The 23,543-nt window shown below is 40.9% G+C and overlaps 1 protein-coding gene across 1 annotated transcript in view; it reads left to right on the top strand.

Annotated features, from left to right (window-relative positions):
* LOC108887768 (C-myc promoter-binding protein-like) overlaps positions 1 to 22,790 on the top strand; it is a 69,050-nt gene extending 46,260 nt beyond the window's left edge. Inside the window, 15 exon segments of the mRNA XM_051075376.1 lie at positions 2,195 to 2,336; positions 4,382 to 4,510; positions 6,106 to 6,225; positions 6,512 to 6,661; positions 7,266 to 8,479; positions 9,719 to 9,956; positions 10,651 to 10,757; positions 11,007 to 11,182; positions 11,361 to 11,528; positions 12,728 to 12,908; positions 13,723 to 13,977; positions 14,251 to 14,368; positions 16,575 to 16,737; positions 17,493 to 17,557; positions 18,006 to 22,790. Coding sequence (XP_050931333.1) covers positions 2,195 to 2,336; positions 4,382 to 4,510; positions 6,106 to 6,225; positions 6,512 to 6,661; positions 7,266 to 8,479; positions 9,719 to 9,956; positions 10,651 to 10,757; positions 11,007 to 11,182; positions 11,361 to 11,528; positions 12,728 to 12,908; positions 13,723 to 13,977; positions 14,251 to 14,368; positions 16,575 to 16,737; positions 17,493 to 17,557; positions 18,006 to 18,142 — 3,363 coding nt within the window. The 3' untranslated portion in view covers positions 18,143 to 22,790.
* Positions 22,791 to 23,543: the final 753 nt, after the last annotated feature.

The raw sequence follows: 23,543 nt of genomic DNA, 5'->3' as shown, positions 1-23,543 counted from the left end.
GCCTCTGCAGACACTCAGCTCTCAGATAAAAAGAAGCATCAGTGACATTTGCAGTTCCTCCCTCCTTCCTCCCCCCAAGGTTGTATGGCGTCGTGTGATGATCACACCCAGGTGTCGGGATGAATTGTGGCTCTGTTATCAGCACAACCTGTCCCTGATCTGGCAATCCAGGGAGCATAAAAGTAAATTGGGTGACGTGGGAGCCGGCTGTCGGGAGACAAGGCCGCAGTAAAGGTTACTCTGATGTATTTTGACGCTGCAGACGATCTTATTTCATCTTAGAAATGGCTGATTCCATCACAGACACAAACAGTTTTCACTGTAGCTGCTGCACTGGACAGTTGCAGGTGTTTTTTTTCCTTTCATGCTTCCTTTGGACTTTGAAGTCCAGGGATGAGAAGCAGGAGGGAAGAGATTTTGCATGTACATACTTATCTTTTCATTTTGGCGTTCAGTCCCAGTTAAATTCAGATTCCCTTCAGGTTTTAGGCTTAGCTTTATCACAGGTTTCTAAACTAAAACCTCACTGAAGTAAGAAAGGACAAAAGGGGTAAACTAAACTGAAAAGAAGATTCCTCCTGACATAATATAGAACATGAAACTTGTTTAGGAAAGTGGAGCTAAAATAACCTTGGTGGGATTTCCCTGCCAAAGTCAGCACTGTTTTCTGTAGTCTTCCGTGTACATACAGCATCATGTAGTTTGCAGTTTAAATATACCTGTTCCCTGCAGAACAGCATCTCAGACAAAGCACTCTGTAATATCACGATTCAGATCAAGTACATTTCCACAAAAGCACAGTTAAGTCTGTACACTCTGTAACCTTGAGAAAGGGGAAAGAAGAAAACCGAAATATGGAACGTTTGATGATTTATGGGGATAAAAGAATTTAAAAATGACATTTACTCAACATAAACTGTTAACGACAGAACAAGAGCAACACAAAGCTGCTGAAAACACCAGCCTAATATCAGATTATAGATAAGAGTGTTAGAAAAACAAAATATATCAAATCATTTCCACCAGTTGTGTTATTTCTGGGATGTTGTTGGGGGGTAGGGTGGAATCCAATCTGGGAGCATTGAAGAATTTTACACACAATTTATTTAACTTTTTTTTAAACCTATTTATTGCGTCAGATTTTAGTAACAACAATGTAAATCCAGACAGTTTTGTAGGGGAAAAAAAACAATAACAAACCAAGAAGATCCAACATCATGAAGTCAAGACAGAAGTAACTTGATCAGAGAAAGTTTTCACATCACAGCAGGACATGTCGAGCAACTATCTGTTTTCATCAACACTGGGGTTTTGGCCCAAGTGGTTTAGACTTAAAAACAATGCTGTGATTTGGTAAGGCATGAACACTTGAACACTTATTCAAGCGGCTAAAACAGCACATTTAATATGTTGTATCCTGTAGCCTGGAATCTCTGGGTTCTCACACATAAAGAAATTGAATGTAGAGTCTTAACAAAAGCTTACAGCACTCTCTTAAATGCTCAGTGGATCTGTAGCCAGATTGCTGTGCTTTAGTTATATTAACAGAATCACTGACTGCATCTCCAGGAGGGCAGACTCATTTCACCTGGCCCAGATCCTCAGAGCCTACACACAGGAGCAGCCAGTGTAATAAACCCGGTCGTGTTCAGTGGCATACCAATCGTGTTTCTCACAGGGACTGTCTGAAGTGTATTTTCGGAGCAGACAGGGACTGTCGAACGTGACTTGGCCACCAACAGCTGCAGTGCCTTTCCTTTCACTCTTCTGATGCTGAGAGTGACTGTAGATCTAACACCACTGCAAGTTAATGCCTTTGATGAAAAATTCATTCAAGATGGTTTTATATGAAGCAGTGATTGGGTCAGTTTTAGTTCACTTGCTTCAAAATGTTGAGTTGAAACTGAAAGAATGAAGCCGGAGCTGCAGTTCACACAATATTCAGACTCTTTGAGATTTAGTTAGTAGATGAATATAAGAACATTTCATGGTCTGAAACAGAAAGAGCACCCATATACTTGATAATTTGAATTACAAAATGAGCTCCCTCCAACACTGCTACAAGAAAATGAGACTTTTCAAAGTAATTTGGCTGCAACATTTCTGCCTCAGTCATCTTATCTTGGTCCTCTCTCTCTCTCTCTCTCTCTCTCCCCCCTCTGATGTTCTTCCTCCTCCTCCATGCCATGTCCAGGCGGTGTTGGAGAGCACGTGGCCCTCCAGTACCAGAGGAGGATACTTTCTGTGGATGAAGCTGAGGAATGTCATTCTGGGTGTGGCCCAGTTTAAACGTGCTCTACGACGACATGCCCCCCACACCCAGAGCCCATTGTCAGGTAACTGTGATCAATAGCACTCTGTATGCTGCTGCTGTTGTCTAAGTTTTTTTGTTACTTAACAGAATCTGATCTGTTGTCCATATTTATTTAGGTGCAGATTATATAGATGATAAATGTTGCATAAAGCATTAGTGTCAGAGCTGTAGCATAAGCAGAGCAGACAGTTACACTGAGTCAGAGAGCAGCTGCTACACAACTCACAGCCCAGACTCTGAACAACAACCTACGTTTGCTTTCCTCCTAAAGTCTCCATCTTATATAACTTACATCATGTCCTACACTTGTTGAACAAGCCAGCAAACAAACATTCAGTTTGCAGACTAGGTAGCTAATCAGCTGCTCAGCTGCAGCACATTAAACAGCATGTAAACTTGTAAATGTCACTGCAGTGGGTTGAGATGCTGGTCTGTAGTAATTGATTGTCCTTACTCTAAAATACCACAACAAACTGTTTGTCCATGGCATGTAGCTGCAGTATAGGTTTGTTTACTTGTGTAACACCAGCAGCACTCTGCCAGCTGTTGTCAATCAAACACAGACACTAACACACCTCTCCAACTGGCTTAGACGAAAAGGAGGACTTCTGATATTTCCCCCTTGCTTTTAATAATACAAAATATAATAATACAAAAGCTATAACAATTCATGGAAAAAACACATTGACATTATTTCAGACTGTAAAAATGTTGACTAGACCTCGCATAACAAAAAAATAAATAAATAAATAAAATGCCACAGACTGGGACCACAGTCTGCTGATATTATAGTAAATATGTACATATAATTGACCCACTCAAAAAAGTGGATTTAGAGTTAAATTTGGATTGATATATTTGGTCTTTTAACCCTTATACTGCTTATATACTTGTGAGTGAAGGTATAAACAAACCTAAATTTGTGTTTCTTTTTTGTAATTCAGAAACTTTTGTTGACAATAACACAATAATACATGAACCTACTGCTGTGTCAAAGGAAAATCAAACTACCCACCATTTCTAAATCAGATTTGTCAGGTGTAATAAATGACCAGCAGAGTTGAAAGTATGTCAACATGTGTGATTTATCTCCCTTGCATGGCAGTGAACACCTGCACACCCAGTGCATGCTAATCCCTGTCCTGCTAATCCCTGCTTCTTTTAAGATACTCTGTTACCAGTGGTGAGCATTGTGTTCTCCAGCGCTCCTCGTCCCTAGCCACAGTTGGATTTCTACTGGATACTACCAATGACATATTTTAACACCCCCCACCCTCTCGCTCCACTCCTGCCCTAAGCATCATTTATAGAACAGGATACTTTCACAGTGATGCAAGAGTGAAAATAATTGGCCAGTTCTTAATTTAAAGTGCAAGTTTCCTAGAAATAACCATGTAATTAGGTTCATATAGAGAAAGCTATGTATTTATAAGTACTTGTTGATTTCTGGAGGGATTTCCTTGAAAGAACGGATAAAATCTTGACCCATTTAAATCCAAGTAAATATTCATTTATTATTTGAAACTTTACTCTCAATACATGTTAAATTATGTATGTTCTTTCTTGGAGACAAGTTTCACATTTGTGCATGTTCAACTAATCTGCTGTGCACTGACTGGAAGACTCTAGATTACACAGCAATTAGTTGGAATTAATTTACATAAGAGCCCTCCTAAATATTTACAGGTGCACACCAGCTCTCCTCTAGGAAATTATGAGGGAACTATGGGACCCACAAATAAAAATGTTGCAGTGTTTTATTCTGGTGGTTGGAAATGATTCACTTTGAACAATGATTTGTTACATCTCAGCTTTATATGGTATTTTAAGCTTTCATTTCTCCTGTTATCATTGTTACTGTGAATGCAGGTTCAGCTGGATTTATATCAAATTACTGAAGCAAGTTACTGTTTCTCTGAGATGTTAAAAACACAGTAGATAACAGTTCTTGTCACCTGCGTGTCAGCACTTATAGATTAAAAAATATATTCAGAAGAAGAACAGATGACCCTTTCTGGAGCAGAAATGGCGCTTGGCTTCCTTTAACCGGCTGTTGTTTTTGGGCAGATGGCAGTGACCTGGATGCTGTGAGTCATGGCAGCCTGGATAGCTCAGCCGACACTAACCTGGCTGAGCAGGGCCCCTACGCCACTGACTCCGTCAAAGTAGACCCCACTGACGATAGATCTAGCACAGGTACACTTGAAATGGCTGCTGCTTGACTCTCATCTTTCACAAGGCAGCCATTTTGTTCTACATCTTTTTTTTTTCTCTCAATGACATTTTTTTTATCCTCCTTCCTCATTTGTCTCACTCACCGACCGGCCTATTCCTCATTTCCCTCTGAAACCTCCTTCCTCGCTGCCTGTTTTCCCACCTTCCTCTCATCTCTGTTGTTCATCCTCGTGTCTCTCCCTGGTTTTGCGGCTGTGGTTTCTGCTCTGCTCTGTCCCTAACCCTGCCCTTCACTCTGGCCCTGCCTGTGTTGCCCTTGCATGCAGTCGGCCGTGGGGGCGGCAGCGTGGGCGCCAGGGCCCTGGTGGCCCACTCAAACTGGGGGGGCTCTGAGCTCAGAGAAGCCACCCTCCATCCAGGTAAACCTCTCTGTCAGTCTGCCTGTCTGTCTCTTTCTGGTCGCATTTCTGTCTCATCTTGCCTGCCTGCAGTGTTTTTGTTTTCTGACTTCTCCAGCCCTCTCATTACTACTCTCTTCCTTTGTGTTTCTCTCTGTCTCTGATCAGTGTCTCCTCTTTCTCTCCTCTGCTGTGTCATCTCTCTATTCAGCACAGTCTGCTGCTCCTTTCTCACTCATCTCTATTTGACGTTTCTCTCTTACTCGCACTCCTCGCTTCACCACAGAGTGATTTGTCATTGTCAATTATGGCGAGTAATTACCCAGAGGCACATTCTTTTTGATTATGGAAATAGTTTTAATCATGGAGATGGCACCTCTTCGGGAGTCTTTGGTTTGTGCGCAGTAAGAACCACAGCTCACAGCTCAGCAGGAGGGAAGGAACCTCGATGTGCACTTCATTGATTATTACAGTCCTGGAATGAGTTTTGTCACTTGCCATCAGTTGTGAGTTGCTCTGTACTGTATTGCAGCCGTGCCGCACGGCCTCATGCTTTATTTAGAGATGACGGCCAGGGAGGTTCATGGGAAAGATGAAAGAGGAGAAATCATCAGACAGTTGGTTGCCTGGAGACCCAGGGAAGTTTTAGAGACAGATTGAAAAGTCAGCCTGGAGTGATGGCAATGTTTTTTTTCTCCTATCATCAAGTCTTAACAGTCAGATTCATTAGCAGCTGTGAAAATGCAGTTTGTTCCTCACTGTAACTGTAGATGTGCATGCCCTGAGGAGGAATCTTTTAGCTGCTTTTTCTCTCTTCTCCCCTGCAACAGTGATGTGTCTCCCAGAATTGAGGAAATGGAAGGGAAGAAACGCCTCACTAGTTTTTTTTTTCTCTTATGTTTCATTTACATCTCTACCACAATGTAAAACTACAATAGATTCACATTTGTTATACTGTAAGTGTTTATGGTTGTTTTTCAGTAGATTGTGTGAAAATAAAGGACTTGGCTCTCAAACCTGTTACGTGTCGTAGCGTTGAAGTGTATTCTGAGAGAAGAGGTGCCATTTTAACAATTTTGTCCCTCTACATAGATTTATCATCCGCTGTGTTTTATATCTCTGTGATTTTGTGGTGTAATATCAGAGTGCCTTCGGTGCCTATTGTGTCCCCTTTTTTCTATTTAATCTGGTTCTTTCTCTATTTCTCTTGTTCTCTAGGAGATCAGTCAGATTTGGGTTATAACTCACTGTCCAAAGAGGAGGTTCGGAGAGGAGACCCCAGCGCCCAGGACACCGCCCCTGACAAAGATGACAAGAAGGAGAGCGACTGTAGCTCCTGTCAGTACTCTCTCTGATCTGATCTCACCTGATATTTCTGTCTACTGTACTCTATAAAAAATGATAACTCGGCAGCCTTGTAGCCACACGGGATTTCCCCTTCCTCTGCCTTGATCTTCCTGTCTCCTCCAGAGATAATTCATTCCTTTTGGTTTCTCATGCACATCAAAGCATTTCAGTCTTGTGTTGTCCTTCAGTGGATTTTCTTTGTAAGAACAGTATAGTGTTTCAAGCTGTGCACATAGTTAAAAAGGCCGATTTTAAATTGTAATTCTTGTGTTTGTAGTGTCAGAGACAGAGAGCGCCAAAGGAAGTAAAGACTGCCTTCCTCAGCTGGACATGGAAATCCACTCCTCCTTCAAACCCCGTGGCATTGTTCGTAGCAGCTGTTCATATGAGGATTCATCCTGTAAACCCAAGAGCTCTGCCAGCGCAGGTACAGAGGGAATCTTAAACAGTTCTGCAAAGTGGGAGGAGATGCTCGTAAACAAAATGTTTTTCTCTGCTGTGCATACCCAGTGTTTCTCCACATAGAACCATGGGACTCTCCCTAGATAATCAACTCATAATACTGTAGGTTTATATTGTGGCCATTAGTTTTAATTATTTCAGTGCCTATGAGCCTCAGCTGCTGTTGCTATGGAGAAGAAGCCAGAGGAAATAATCAGAGCTGCAGCATATTAAGAACATTTTGCTTGTTTTCAGAGTCTGGATGTGATTTTCTCCACCTTCCACTTGTTACCAGTCCATGCAACAGAATTAATTATTAAGCTCTGTGATTGGGTGTTTCTCTCTAAAATGCTCACTGGCAGCACTTGATGTATGTACACAGGCTTTTACCTTTTGACATTTAGTCAAGGAACCTGATATTTTCTGATGCAGTTGCACTTGTTTTGTACAAGCCCCTTTTATACAGCCCATTGTTGCAGAGGCTGCTTTGTTACATGTCACACCTCTGATTCTGAATCACACACTGGGGTGGCACTACGTGGTCTTTGTTTGGTACAGTGATTCTCACACCCTCCCTCCCTCTCTCTCAGGCCATGTTGCAGGTCTCCTCTTCACCTCCTCCCTGGATGAGATAGGCGAGGTCCAGTCCAACAGTTTGCTCAGGAGACATAAGAGCGCTCTGGAGGAGGTGGTGGGCAGTGCCAGCAGCGCCTCTGGTCTCGACTGGCAGGGCGTGAGGGGTCGCCGTCTGAGTGGAGACACAGTGGGCAGCAGCGGCAGTGGCACCACTGTCCTTGGCCTGGGTATGAGCCAGGGTGAAACTGACCCAGATAAGATCGCAGGACACCTGGGCGCAGATGCCAAAATTCTCTCTGGTGCCAATTTCAATAAAAGTAAGAGGCCTCGTTCGCTAGCTTTAGGTGGGCTAGAGGGGGCTGCCGCTAAAGCAGGCGCAGCCAGAAGTCTGGATCACAGGGAGGAAGAAGAGGAGGAGGAAATGGAGGGACAGGACTCCAGTGATGAGGACAGAAATAATACAGAGGCCATTTTTGATTTTGAGGATCTGGATTTAGATAAGCCTTCCACAGGGTCTGGTGTCCGCTCTCATAAAACCAACAAACATCACAAGAAACTTGTCGAACGCAGCGCCAGCTACGGTGCCATGAGCTCTGTGACGTCCAGAGGGGCTGTTAAGCGCACGGGCATCGAGATGGGCTACGACCCTCTATCACTGCTGGCAGCAGAGTCACAGTCTGAGCAGCGAAATGAGGATAGGTATCCTGAAGGGGATGACACCAGCACATCGAGCGCCCGTAGGCACCTGGCCAGGGAGATAGAGCTCTACATGAACCATATGGGCAGCCCACTGAGCAGCCGCACCCCCAGTCTGGAACTGCAGGACCCAGTCAGCCCCCTCCTCCATCCTTCCTCACTCTCTGGCCCCCGCAGGTCCAGCCTGCCCCACAGCTCCCCCCTCAGGACTGCTGGAGTACCACGCTCCCGCACATACCACCCGCCCTCGCCCTCCCAACCTATCTCACGCCAACGTCTGTGGTCGTCTCCTCCCTGTCGCAGCTCTAGCACCACACCCAGCCCCAGCCCCCGACCCAGCCCCTGCAGAGAGAGGACAGACAGGATGAGCCTGGCGTCACCTTCACCCTCCTCCTCCTCCTTCGCTCTGGACACTCTGCTCACACCAACGTTGGACGTATTCAAGACCAGTGTGTTCTCTGCTGGGAAGGGTGTGGCAGAGAAGGCAAGCCGCTGGTATTCCCGTCTTGCCACATACACCACACCTACCAAGGTACAGAGTCAAACGTACAGTAATTAACTGATTAATTAATTACCCAGTACATGCATTTTAGAGTCTTCTTGAATTCAGTGTATAGAACATGAATGGCTACCTGGATTTGGAAATACTTAAAAATCTAAATCACAAACCTCAGCATTCTTATGAGCACTTACATCGAATTGTTATGTGAGTCTGGGATGTGAATTTTACTGTTATGTTCGGTTTTTAGGAGCAAAGGACCTCCAAATAGTTAAACCCTTAACATACTGTTATTTTAAGTGAAATGTCAGCCAGATCTCTATTAGTGTCAGTAATGCAAAGCAAACAGGATTTGTAGTAAATGAGCTAAATCCTGCATAAACACTGGTGTGAGTGTGTTTTAGCACTGCAGTAAATCACTTTTAGGTCCATACAATATTAAGCTCTCATATAAACAGTAGCCAAAGAGCCTAAAGTTGAAGTCTTGTCGCCATCTTGTGGCCTTTTGTGTGTTTGACAGTATTTTTCCAGTGGACTGTGTTTAAGAGCCTCCATTGACCAGCTGTATGGGTCAAGTTTGCTCTCTCGGAGACAAATCTATTAACAAAGCTTACACACGGACAGCGTGCATCTTTAATTATTTTACAAATTTGTGTCACAAATTCACAGTAAATGTCAGAGATTTCCTCCTGCCAGACCTTTTGTTTTGTTCTGAGACATGAAGTTTGGAGATCTGGCAACTTGACTGTGTGCAAACTCCTCAACAGTATTTCTAGATTCAAGTGATTTGTGTGATTAAGGTCAAAGAGAGGATGCATTTGAGTTGGGATATCAGTTTAAAATGCTATTTGTAACTTTTGCCATCACTCCATAGCCAATATTGGCATTAACAGCTGTTTACCTACCAGTCTAGAAGAAACATTTCAAGTTCAGCATCAAAATTTGTTTACGCGACAAGAGCCGTCTCCAGCAGTGGATAGCAACACCAATATTTAGCTGCTATTTCTATTACTTGTAAACATAATGATGGCTGAAGTTGAAGCTAAGCCTCACCACCACCTTCCTTTGGCAAGTAGAGAAAACTCACAAATAGCCCCTTTAGATTCTTAAAAAAAAAAAAAAAAAAAAAAAAAGATTAGGACCTTGTGCAGAGCCTTTCGTCAGTGCTGAACCTGATCTGATCTGTTGTTGCTGTGAGTATTATAGTTTGAAGTTCAGGCAGCTGTTCAGTCCAATGACATTAACTTGCCTGTCTCTCCACTGTTGATCCAGGATGGTCACAGCGACCGTATGAGTGTGTCCTCCCTGGGTATTGGAGATCCAGACTGCTCCTCCCTGCTGGATGAGGAGGACTGTGGGGAGTTGGAGAGCTCTGTGGTCTCTCCGCCAAGGAATGGCCCTGTTGGCCCTGCTGGGCCTCGCAGGAGCCCCCGACGCAGCCCCCTCCGAAGCAGACTGGACAGCCCCCCTGCAGGTTCCAGCCATGGGAGACCCACATCTCTACTCCCTGGTAAGATTGACTCTCATCAATGCATGACAATGCAAGGTTTCACCAGGTATAAAAAAGTTCTTATTTCACTTTGTAAGATACAGGAGGACTGATGATATCTTAAGAAACATGATAGCAACATATTTCCATGTTAGTTTCGACAAGACATTTCTAAATTCCAAGCAGAGGTTTCCTGTGCGACACATTTCTCCTTTATGCTGAAATGTCAAGTTTTTTCCTGAGCAAAACTTCAAGATTTATAACATCTAACATTGATTTACACAGACCTGTTGGTGAATTTATTTGCACTTCTATGTCAGTGTTGCCATTTTAAGTTTTGTGTAATGTCTATTTTTTCTAATTTTTCAAGATTTCCTCAACAGTTTGTTTGAATGTTGTCAATTCAATACTCAGTTCTTTACTGACAGATTTGCCTCTTGTGGTGACAAACAATGAGAGATACACAAAGATAGAAAATTTCAGCACAATCTGTTGAAATACTTAATTGAAAAAAAACCACAAAGGTGTTAAACATATCTCCCAGTGTTCTTAACAATACACACCTGTCACTACAAAGAATCCCCAAAGTACCCCCAAAGAATGATAGTCACGTCTTCAGTGATGATGCTCATCTCAAAAATGTGTTCAGACATATACAGTATATTCTGTAGGTGAGACACTAACTCCGTGTGTATCATTCTTCATTCTCCTGCAGGATGTGTCCTCTCTCCTCCTGGTGGTTTCCCTCTGCCAGACAAGTCAGACCTCGGCTCGTCGCGCTACACCAGTAACACCAGCATCTTCAACAATTATGCCATGGAGGTCAGTCGAATTACAAGACGAAAAGTAGAATTGGTTGTGGAGTTCAGCTGTTGGGTCACAGTCATTAAAAACTGGATGCAAAAGTCAGGAAAACAGGAATAAGTACAAATTAATCTGTTTCTTAACCTGCTTCTGCTTTGGCTTTTTGATGAACATTTAAATTTATAAAGGTTCCTGTGAATTCTTATTTTCTGTAGAAATATATTTGAGCTGTGCTTTCCCTGTGTGTGTGTGTGTGTGTGTGTCCAGCTGCTGATCTCAAGCTGTTCCCGCTGCAAGACATGTGACTGTCTGGTGTATGATGAGGAGATTATGGCAGGCTGGACAGCAGACGACTCCAATTTGAACACCACCTGTCCCTTCTGTGGAAACCCCTTCCTGCCCTTCCTCAATGTGGAGATCAGGGACATGCGAGGACCTGGCAGGTAGGCGATAAACCTTAGTGCTAAACTGCTATATTTAATTGTGCATTGAAATTTTGCTTGGGGGGTGGGGGCAATTGGACTCAGTACGAACTGACCCCTGCTGTGTGATAAACCTGTCCCATCTCATAACATAATTCATGTTAAAAACACCATACTAATTTGTCTTTCCTCCTCACAGGCTTTTCCTGAAAGGCAGTCCATCAGTGGACGAGGCAATGACCTCATCGTACTCTGCCTCAACAGGTTTGGACACAGGGACGTCCACGTTGTCCACACCCTGTCCTACAACAGCCGTCTCCCCTCCCTCCCCTGTGATTGCTGTCCAGGAGTGTTCAGGAAGTGGAAGGTACTTGCCATCACCCTCATATTTTTTTTTTTTCCCCACACTGCTCATGCAGAGCGATGTTCAGTCAGGGAAAAGCACAACACAAGAGCTTTGGAGATCATAGAGAATTCTCTGTATTAGATAAACTTTACTGAAATGCTATCAAAAAACATGTTCATTAAAGGACCAGTATATAGGATTTAGTGACATCTAGTGGTTACTGGTTATCAGACCCAGTGTTTGGTCTGTCTGCTCTGGGTCACTATAGAAACATGGCAGTGCAACATGAGTACCTGCTTCTAGAAAGGAAGGACTCATTCTAATCTAACGAAAACAATGATTCTTAGTGTCAGATGATTATACAGTATCAAAACTTCTCTGCCTTAATATTACACACTGGTCCTTTAAAACCTGCTGTACAATAAGATGAGGTCATACCAATACCTTCACTATACCTTCAGTTCTACTAACTTTAAGGTCATCACCTTGGATTCAGGACAAGCAGTCAGTTTTTATTTTTGTTTTGAAGGAAAATCTCACACACATGCTTTGTTCTCTTTAATACCATATATAATGGCATATAAACACTGTTAATACATACAGTTTAAAACAAAGTAATTTGTAGTTTAGCAGGTTTTTTTCTACGTTGTTTTACATAGATGTTATGTTAATCAGATGAACAGTCATCATTACAGTTCCAGAGCTTTAAGCAGATTTTTTTTCATGGCTCATCTTCATGCAGCTTCCAGTTTGTCTTATTACACAGTGCTTTTGAAGTAGGAACCTACTGTAGCTACATCCACAGTCTCCGCATCTGCATTGTAAAGGAGTGACGTGAGATGATCTGCAGCACCTGGTTCTAACAAAGCTCTTTCTCTCTCTCTCGTGCTGTGTGTGTTTGTTTGTTTGTTTGTTTGAGTGAATGAATGTATAGTGTGAGAGAGTGTATGAACAGGGATGAACAGTGTATGATACCTCAATGCCAAGATATCAGGCAGCAAAAAAGTGATGCACTGTGTTTTGTTTGTGTTTTTGCTGAATATTATTAATGTGAGAGTCATTAATTATGAAAAAGAATATTAAAGAGGTACTATTATGTGATGTATAAATGATGCAATCATGTGAGTGACCTCACCCTCATTCAGTGTCTTGCAAACTAACCTTTCCTTTAAAGTGAGTTGTGGTGTTACGAGCTGACAGACCTCGCTGTGTCTTCTCAGGACTCGACAAGCCCGGGCTCAAGGTATCAACATCCCCACAGAGCGCCGTCAGGGGTCGCTGTCCCCCGGAGCGCCTATGGCCCGCAGCGTTAGTGTCTTTGGTCCTCTGGACGAAGTATCCCGACCGAGCCGCTGTGTGCCAACATCAGGCAGCCTGCCCAGCCGTCTCAACGAAACCACGGTATGTCTCAACACAAATCACTGTTAAAGCCTAAGAGAATGTAGAGAAATGTAAGAGAATGTAACCCTAACCCTAACCTAACCCTAACCCTAACCCTAACCCAACATAAAAGAACAGACAACAGAAATGCAAAACACAACAAAAGGACAATTTGATATAACAGTGACTATATCTACAACAAGATGCCAAAAAGCTGTGTGGATTTTGACATGTTTTACTTCGTCTTACTTGCTGATGATGTCCATTTTCTAAAACAGTGCTGACTTGTAATTTTCAAGTACTTGATACAGAAATACCACAAGAGTTATTAGCTTCAAACTTTCTGTGTAATCACTCAAAGAGCTGAATTGCACGTGTATGTAAAGAGATCTGTTTAACTTTTCTCCTTGTACTATAGAACACCAACTTATCAATCACCCCTCATAACAAACCCACAGAGAATTACTACCTGACTCTCTCAGCTCATCGTTTCAGTTCAGTCTCATGCTCTACAACAGGTGGCTGTTTTCAAAACAGCCGAGTTGGCAACTAGCAGGTGAATGTACCATTTAGCATTTAGCAAGTTAAGTGACAAATAGTTTCAGTAGTTAGTTTCAGCTCGAAACCAAAACAGAGCTAAAAGAAGGAATATTGGATTTACAGCCAGCAAGGCCAGCGAAATGACTCTGGAATGAAATATTAATGTAGTTCTGTGTCTGCAGGATATTTAAATAAGCAACTGTACTAACAAATGGCCATGAAGATCAAGTAATGATGGTTTAAAGTAAGGAAGTTTATCATTTACTTAATCTAACGTCATTGTAATCCCACCCAGGATTCACTGAGCATGGAGTGGCGACTCCACAACCCAGAGCCAGTGACGGTTCCCTACCTGAGCCCGCTGGTGCTGTGGAAGGAGCTGGAGAGTCTGCTCGAGAATGAGGGCGACCCGGTGATCACAGAGGCCGACATGGTGGACCATCACCCCATCATCTACTGGAATCTGGTCTGGTACTTCAGACGACTGGACCTGCCCAGCAACTTGCCCGGTCTCATTCTTACCTCTGAGCACTGCAATAGGGACTCACAGGTCAGACATACACAAACAAAAACATACAGCACATTAATGATAATTATAATAATTTTGTAGTATTTTTCCTTCTTCTGCATCACTGCAACAAGGTGAGAAGTTAAATCACTGGAGGTCAGCGTGTACAAGGTTTCTTGCTGCTGTTGAATACATTTTAAAATGAATACTTTTAAAGTTTAAATAATGTGAATCAGAAAGATAAAGGGCTGCAGAGATAACAAACATGACATTTTGACTGACTCACAGTGCCTCTCTCTCTCTCGGCTTGGTCAGGTTCCTCGTCACTGGATGTCGGAGGACAGTAAACACGTATTGATCCAGATCCTGTGGGACAACCTCAAACTGCACCAGGACCCCATCCAGCCTCTGTACATCCTCTGGAACACATACAGTGAGTCATACTTTCTCTTGCTCTCTGCACAACAGACCTAACAATTCATCAGGATATTAACTCAACTCTCACCTGAGTACTGATGGCTGCTGAAACAGGATCCAGTGAGCAAGAGTTTTTCAAACATGAAATTAAACCTTAATGATCCTCAAAGCAGCAGTAGAAAAAAAAGCGGTTACAACCCAGGAAAATGAAGAGCAGAGTGAACAGTGGGGAGATGTGTGGATTTGGCATGAGTAGACTGAGATTAAGAGAAGAATATAAAACAATGTGTGTATTTTGACAATTTTTATCTAAAATAATTTATACTTTATAGATTTTACATCTAATAAAAAAAGACCCTCAAGCAAACCTAATTTACTTATTTAATTAAAATCTGTAATGAATATGCTCAGTACAGCAGCTACATTTGTGATCACTATAAATGAACAGAGTCTGGTGCTAACCTTTCTGCTCCTTCGCTCAGTCTGCAGTAGTTGACTGTTTAATGGAGATGGAGGCGTGGAGGCGTCCGGCTCCTCCTGGGAGTCGGCTAATTCTCGTGCTAACAGGCTCTGTCTGCTCTCTGTCTTTCCAGGGCTTAATTGTACTCTGTTGTTAGAGAGTGAGTGTTCATCTCTCTGCTGCAGACTCCCACAGATGAGTCCTGTTGTTTGTGCTCTGATTGTTCTGTCTGAGGCCTACCGCTGTCTCCCCCTCTCTCTGTGTTGTGTGCTCTCTGCTCGATGCACTGCAGTGTTTTTGTCCTCTGTGGAAAGTCAGCCTCTAGTTTTTCATGGTTTCACAGTGCTTGGAATGAAAGTATCTGTCTAGTGTGAAATCTGATGATGGGTTGTTTTTATTTTTGTTAAACTCTGTCGACATGGAACGTGTTTGTCTCAAATACAGCCCTGCTCTGTATTTGAATGTGGGTTTGCATCTCTGGTTGATGTCCACTGTCTCCTTCCACATGTCAACATGGACATTAAAATTGTTTATGTAGCAGCTTTTAAGAATGAATGTTACTGTAGTGCTTAAAGGGCTGGGTACTAAATACCAAACACATCGTGTTTGCGTCCTCTGATGCTTTACCATTTATATTTTTATGGTTAATTTTCTTTTATCTATTCTGTGTCACTGTAGCATCACGAGCTGTAACTGAACTTCCAAAAATAACAGTTTTAGTCCTTTGATAAAAGTAGGTCTGACTTTGTTTAATTTACATCTGCAAGTATGAAAACAAAATGTAATTAGGGCTGGAGCCAACTATTGTATTATTATCAATTAATTAATTAATTAATTAATCATTAAGTCTGTGAATATGTCTGTCACAATATCAGATTTTCTCTGCATGGTTACTATGGCCAAAAGAATTCACTATATTATCACTTTATCTCTAGAAAAAAACAAAAAACAAAGTCCTATTTTTTAAAATATCTAAAAATCTAATTTTTAAACTTTGTTCATTGTGTGTTTTGTCTCTTTTTTTTGGGCAAAGGAATTACACTTAAACAAAATCTGTAACCATAACTGAACAAAAGTGAGAAAAAAGAACAATTACACAGTAATGAAAAGTGGAGACGCAACCAAATGAACTGATTAAAACTTGAATAATTAACACTATCAATTTTTCATTTTTTAAATAGTTAGTCAATACTGCTACATTGCAACACTAACAAATATCCAAAAATATTTAGTTCACTGTGATTTATGATAAAAATTCCTCTCATTTAAGATGCTTGAATCAGAGAATATTTGGTATTGTCTCACTCTTTTTGCTTGTAAAATTATTAATGATGAAATAATGGATTATCAAATTGTTTGATTATTCGATTATGTTTCTATTGATCCACTTGTTCATTAATTGACTAATTGTTCCAGCCGTTTCAGTGTTATTGGCTTAACATATTTTTGATGGAATACAGATTCATAGTGACATACGAAGCTTTAATTCACTGCATACTCTACATCTAATCCTGTCGTTTATTTTAACCATTGGAAATGATGTTTTTTAGATTGTTACGTTTACTAGTTAAGTAAAACTAGTACTAGAAGTACTGCTTTATACTGGTACAGATACCCAGCCCCAAGTACTTTACAGCAGAGTGAAAACCTGCTCTCACTCAGATAACGATCAAACCATCCTCATTGTTATAGTCTTATAGTGTCTTTAGCACTAACATGACAATTTCGCTGCTGAACTGCATGTGTGTGTTTGTTTTGGTAGATGTGGGTTACCCTCTGTCCCGGCCGGTCCCGGAAGAGGAGAAGCCATTCAGCGAGGAGTTCCTGCAGAGCGTGGTGAAGAGCATCCAGAGGAACGACGTCAACCGGCCAATGGCTCAGCTGCTGCAACTACTAGGCCAGACACTTGGGGTCAAAAGGCAAAGGTCAGCAGTGAGCACTAGTCATTTAGAGATTCTTCCATGGGTGAAGGCAGATTTTCCAGTTAAATTCGTCTTGCAAAGCCAGCATAATGTTGAAGGATATCTGGTATTTTTGAACCTGAGCTTTATTTTCCCATGTTCTTTAGTGTAAATGTTTGATATGGAATCAGTGAAGTATTGAGCAATAATTGTATAACCGGCCACTGCGGACAGCTTGTTACGCTTAGTGACTGACAACATTATGGAGAGGATTCCTACAGAGGAGAAGTACCACACAGCAACTCAAACTAACTGATTGAAGCAGCTGTATTCCAGCAGTTCCTGTGGTCTGTGAGATAAAACAATGTTTTTGTCACTGGAGTCTGGTAGTCATACACAGCAAAGTTTCTGGTTAAACAAAAAGGATATTAGTCTTTAATAAAAAGGTCAGTTTCTGTAGGAAATCTATCTATACTGTAGTCAGACACCTATAATAACAATCTGAGCCTGTCAGTGGCAAAAACAAGCACTTTAGTGGACGGAGTTTGACATGAACAGTTGCCCACTGGGTACACTATTCTTGCTCAGTAGTCAACGGATCGCAAAAATGCTATCTATTTGTACAATACTAAATACACGGCATCTTGGCTCCAATGACAAACCACAGAACCATGCGTTATTAACCTGAAGTAATTTTGGTGCAAAGGTAAAGACAAATGTTCAAACCTTAGTCCGTTCAGTTCCACTGATGCTCATTTGTTGACCTCTTTTCTTTTCAGGAGTTTGTACAGAGACATCCTCTTCCTCTCTCTAGTGGCTCTGGGAAAAGACAACATCGATATTGGTGAGTCCTATTTGAAATTTTATTTCCTTGAGTTTGGTAGAGTTTTGGGATAATAAATAAAATTATTTTAAAGTGCTCATAAAATGTACAGTGGCAAGAATTTACTTTAAACCTGGTATGCCTGGTAATAAGATCAGTTTGAGGTCTGGTCACGTTTCCACAACAAATGAACTCAGTTCATTTGGGACAATGACCAAGACCACCTCCTCTCAGGTGTCTTGGTGCGTTTTTTTTGGGCCACAATTACTGCGTTCACACCTGTCTCTGCACCAAGAGGGAAAATGAACCAGAGTCTGTTTGAAATGGACTACAAAACATAAAATACTCTGTCAAGCTTAAGTAGTCATTTGATTTATTAACAATGGAAAAAATATTGATTAGAGCAGATTTAAAGAATAGAAGTTGTAACAATTGTAATAATTTTGATGTCCTTCTCCTCTTACCTCAGATGCCTTTGATCGGGAGTACAAGTTAGCATACGACCGCCTCATGCCGAGCCTGGTGAAGCTGACCCATAACTGTGACCGTCCTCCCAGCACGGGGGTCATGGAGTGTCGCAGGACATTTGGAGAGCCTTACCTGTGAACACTCACCTTCAACACACCAGGATCAACTCTCACCACCCACGTCATTGCTTTAAGATGAGCTCAGGAAACCTGTCAGAAGACTGTGAATGTGCACTACCATAACGTTTTGAGAAAACTCTACAAGTGATCAAAAAGGTACAGTCGACTGTGGTCAGCGTTATGTAGCCCGACAAACAAACAAAAACTTTATCTCAACTAAGTGATAATGGAAATACCAATCACACGTTCATAAACACCACTTCACCCAGTTTTGAGTGAAACTCACCTGGTTTATGTGGAAATCCTGTGAAATTGATACAAATCGTTAAAACACAACAGCAGAGGATTTTTTTAAATGCAGCATTTATATTGTATAGTCACACAGTATATGAAGACTAATGTTAGCAATATTTTAACTTGAAGTCTATTTATACAAAGTCAGCTTTATTTATTGCTGTGTCTCCTTTTTGTTGGGCATAGTGTTTTGTGTCCTATAGTCACTGGGCGTTGTTGTCTCACAGTATAAACCAGGACATCTTGAACACCCACTGCTCATTTCCACCAATATGTGGAAAACATGTTACAGAATGGATGTAGTGTCTCTTGTAAATAATGACTAAGCTTCTGTGATTTATGAGTTGGGGCATGAATTTAAAAAAAAAAAACAACATTTAAATTAGAGCTGCAATGATAAGTCAATCCACAGAAAATAAATCTGGTGTTTTGATAACTGATAATTGTTTCAGTCATTATTCAGGCAAAAATACCAAATATTGTGCTGTTGAAATTTTCTCCAAACTCCCACCCAATTGGTCGATATGTTCTTATTGGTTGGACAATCATTGGTGTTACCTCCATAAAGGGGTAAGTTCTATGTCAAAAGCCTTCCAAGATGAATCCATTAATACCTATTTACCTGTGAAAATGGTTTAAGGTCGCCCAATGTAATGGAGGCTGCTAGGTCTATTTAATGTTTACTCAAACTCGGCTCCAAATTAATTGACTCTATGTCAAAGAAGTCAGTGTTGTTAAAATGGATGACCAAAAACTTGAGTGTAAACTTTGCAAACAGCAGTTTGCATGTTACAGCTCAACAATGGGCCAACTTGTCTGTTATGATCCTCCATCGACTTTTGCTTTGATAGCGTGCAGACCTTTTTTTTCCTGCAACTAATCGATTGGTTGAGAAGTAAGTAAGATTTTAGTCGACCAAGATTTTCTTTGGTTTACTACAGCCCTAATTTTTTCACTGTCAACATTTCATGGACAAAACAATGAAATGATTCATTAAATCAACAAAATAGTCAGCAGTTTAACCAATAATGAAACTAATCACTAGGTGCAGCTCTAATTTAAATTTGTAAAACCACTTTTTAAGCTGCCTTCAATGTTAAATGCTTGCTGTGCGCCACCACCGGTACAATAGTGCTCTATCATTAATTTTATTTCAGTGTAAAGTTTGTTCCATAACAACAATATATGTTAGGCTTGTTTACATTTTTTTTTAACTTTAAATAACTCATCATCATATGAACAATTCTTTTAAGTTTTCTTCACCTGTGGAACTCTGCGCTGTTTGTTAACAAAGTAAATGTCAATGTTACTGTTGATCATCTTTGTGGTAAATGTGCTGACTGTTAGGATGAAAGGAGGCTGATTGAGAGACATAGACCTGTGATCAGTTAATTAATTTTTAACTTTCATTAATTTCTCTGGAGAGATGAATTTAAGGTTGGGAGGGGGCTCACTACCGTATGAATGATTTTGTCCTGATATGTAAAAGCTGCTCTGGAAAAAAAATACAAAACCAAATAGCGGCACAGTCACTTTTCTGTATGTGGTCACTGTCACTGCTGATCAACAAGTTAGCAGTAGTTTTGGCCATAATTTTTGTTAGTTAATACAAAATAAAATAGCTGACGTTGTCACAAATAAGTCAGAAGGGACAAGAAATATGCTGGGGCTGTTGCTCTTGTCATTAGCTTAGCTGCATTTTAGTTTAGGATTGGTTTAAACTGGAGATATCTGGATCAAAGTCACAGTACCACTTAAATCCCATCGCTGTGAGTCCTATAGACATCACCTAAACTTCTGCTGTAGACCATCTAATGTGTCATTGTAAAATCCCATGGGTGTTTAACAGCCTCCTGAAGGTTTCTAAAGGACCTCTAGAACCCTCTCACTGACTACTAGAGCACCTAATACTGAACCGTGTCATTGACCACTAAAACATCTAAAGCTATATGTAAAAACTTCTCCATGACCATTAGAAGCCACAAAAGACCCCTTGAAACTCTAAGAGGATCTCTAGAACCTTCACACTGACCACTACAACCTCTTAAAAGGACCACTAGAACCTCAGTGACTACTAAAACCACATAAAACCATCCAGAACCTCTTCATTGACTACTTCAATCTTCCAAACAACCTCTAGAACGACCTCTAGAACCTTCCCATAGACCACGAAAATATTAAATCTTGATATCCTGCACAGTAACCACTACAACCTCATAAAGGATCCCTAGAACCTAACAGAAAACAAAGCAGATCACAGTAACACCAGCCACAATGCAACAGCACACATAAAATAATATAAACACACAGCAGTGAGGTCCCATTTAGCATGAAGCTGTTTTAAACACCTGCAAGTTCTGAATTAGCAGGATCTGTTTTTAACTGCAGCAAAGCCTGTAAAAGGCTTAGTGACAGAGCAACAGCCCTGAGGAGTCAGACAACTGTACATATCTGTTTATGTTGATGCTTTTATGGTACAAACTGTTAAACAGCCTCTAGTTCTACAGCCACATATCCGAATGTTAATGCAGTCATGTGTTAGGCCTGTGACAGTATTGAATGACTATCTCAGAACCTCTGTTGAGTCTATGAGTGCGATTTTTCGAAGTTGCATATTGAGATTCAGTTATTTTTAGAAATGTTTTTTGTTGTTGTTTTCACTATCAAATTTCTGCAGATACACATTTGCAGGTTCTGTAAAAAACCATAAAGGAATTCTAATGTGAGTGCAGCATTTGTTGTCTTAAAATCTGCTTTTTGAGCACATAACACATTAGAGCCACATCGAACATTACTTCTGGATCCCTCTGACTCTACTCACATGCATAAAAAGTGCAAAAATGGCAAAACTGAAGCCATCAGTGTTTAGATTTTTTTTTAAAAGAAAAACAATGTGGAGGCACTGAACTAGAAGAGAGATCAGATGACGTCTTAAAATATCCTCTAAAGCCCCTTTACACTTGTGATTTTGAGCTGTCTGAGACAAAAGTTGGGTTTTTCCCCTCTAAGCATTATTCAAAATGGCACATGGGCCAGTGTATTCTGTGTCCATTCATGTCATATTTAAATTGGGTAATTTCTGGTACGTTTGAATTTTGTGTAGGTTATTTCTGGTCATTGAGTGAACCCTGGTCCTGTTCCAGTCAGGATTCTTGGAAACTTGGTGCCTAATCTAGCAAACAAGTCTGTGTTTCCATATATTTTGAGTGGAACCATCACAATCAAGGGAGCGATGGTATTCCAGAAAGCACAAAAAACCTCCTTCCAACCTGTAGACACGATGTCATCACAGTTCACATCTGAAAACCTACAGTTGTTTTGGTTCCAGCCGGTAACCAACTTTTCAGGTTCTAAATCAATTTATTTTTAGTCTAAATGCTCTGAACAGTTCAAAATTTGACGCACAAACTGGAAGAGAACCTGTTCTGAGTTGGTGGAAAACAGAATCTTGGACAACTATTCTGGATTGATAACCAAAGATTTTACCACATTTTTGTCTCAGGCAGCTGAAAATAACACAGTGTAAAGCCTTTTGTGATCATTGTCATATAGTCTAAAAGCGCCTTATGGGGATGGACATTGGTACTAACCACAAAATGAATAGGAAGTAAATCAGGACATAGGATTCAGAGAGATTTGCACATGTGTAACCTAATATTTGCAAATGTTCATATACTGAGGTTTGTAAATGTGTTGAAAAACATTTGTTTTGTTTTGGATGCACATACAAAAAAAATCTACACAGTTTAAGTTGTGAATTCTGTTTGAATTTTGTTGAAAGGAGTAAAACACATATTCATCATGGGTTACTTTTAAGTTTTAAAGACTGAGATTCTGTCAGAACTGGTTCTTGGATAAAAACTCATCAGCGCCAAAACATATTACTTGATGTTGTCATGTGTATATTAATCAGACATGACTGACAGACACAATAGTTGAAGGAGGACCTCATCTCAAAACTCAAGAAGGTCTTATGAACGTCAACCGTGTGTGTGATCTGTGGCAGAGGAAACCAATACTGGAAAAGTCAGCAATCTGCACTTTGCCTCTGGAAAGTGAACTGTTTGCTTTCAGCCTGAAAATCTCATCGACCCAGCGGGTCCAGGAGAGGACACATCGACTACGATGTCAGCAGCTTGGAAAAGCTGCCATCCATCTGTGGATTTTTGTTGTGTGTAGAAAAAAAAAAATTACAAAATGAATGATTTTGCAAAATCTGGGCCATGTAAATTTTATCTTGTCCTTTGTAGAAATCACATTTTATAACAGGTTATTCACACATGTGCTTAAGTCCTTTTAGATGTGGTGAAGGTTCTGTACAGCGACCAGATCTATGGGACTGTTAAACTGTAAATAAAATCACTTAAACTCTATTTTTGGCTTCTTTATTTTCTCTTTAAAACTTTTAAGTGCAACATTGTTAATTTGTATGGATGACCAGGATGAAATTTTGGTAAGTGTTCATAGTCTGCACAGCATGACTTCTCTCAGTTTTGGTGATCCTTTTCAGTTTTTGACCACTAGTAGTGCTATGGAGTAATGATTTTTTTTTCCTATTAAGTGGGTTTCTGTTGTGTTCCTACTGTACATGTGGAAGACGACGCAGGTAGCTCCACTCAGATTTCTCCCGTTTCCAGTTATTCCAGTGATCATCACTTAGAGGCGTAGGAAAGACTGTAGGACAGAAAATATGAATGTCAACAACGCAGGATTTTAAATACTTTACAAATCATCAGGAAGGAAATGCATTCAGTGTGTTTGTTAGATGTCAAGGATACACACAATGTAATGCATTACAGTCTGTCTTTAATGCTCTTTGCTAACATGCGAGCTATCATGCTAAACGTGTATGTGTTAAAATAGCAGCTTACCAAATGCTGAATCGTAACGTTAGCATTCTGTTTGAAACACGACTGAGTGACAAATTACCTTATGGAGCCTCAGAGTGATGCTGTGAATCCATCTGTGCGACCTCAAAATAGGCGGTGCCGAGGTGACATTAGACTTGAGTTGAGTCGGAGGATGTGCTCGTTTCAGACAGAAGTTGTGATGCCATATACTTAAATGGAGGAGGCCAAGTTCATTATGCCAAATGTCTGACGACAGACAGGTAGGTAAGATACAGA

Source organism: Lates calcarifer, linkage group LG2, assembly GCF_001640805.2.
Source record: "Lates calcarifer isolate ASB-BC8 linkage group LG2, TLL_Latcal_v3, whole genome shotgun sequence".
Classification (NCBI taxonomy): domain Eukaryota; kingdom Metazoa; phylum Chordata; class Actinopteri; family Centropomidae; genus Lates; species Lates calcarifer.
This window is presented reverse-complemented; position numbering and strand designations above follow the sequence as displayed.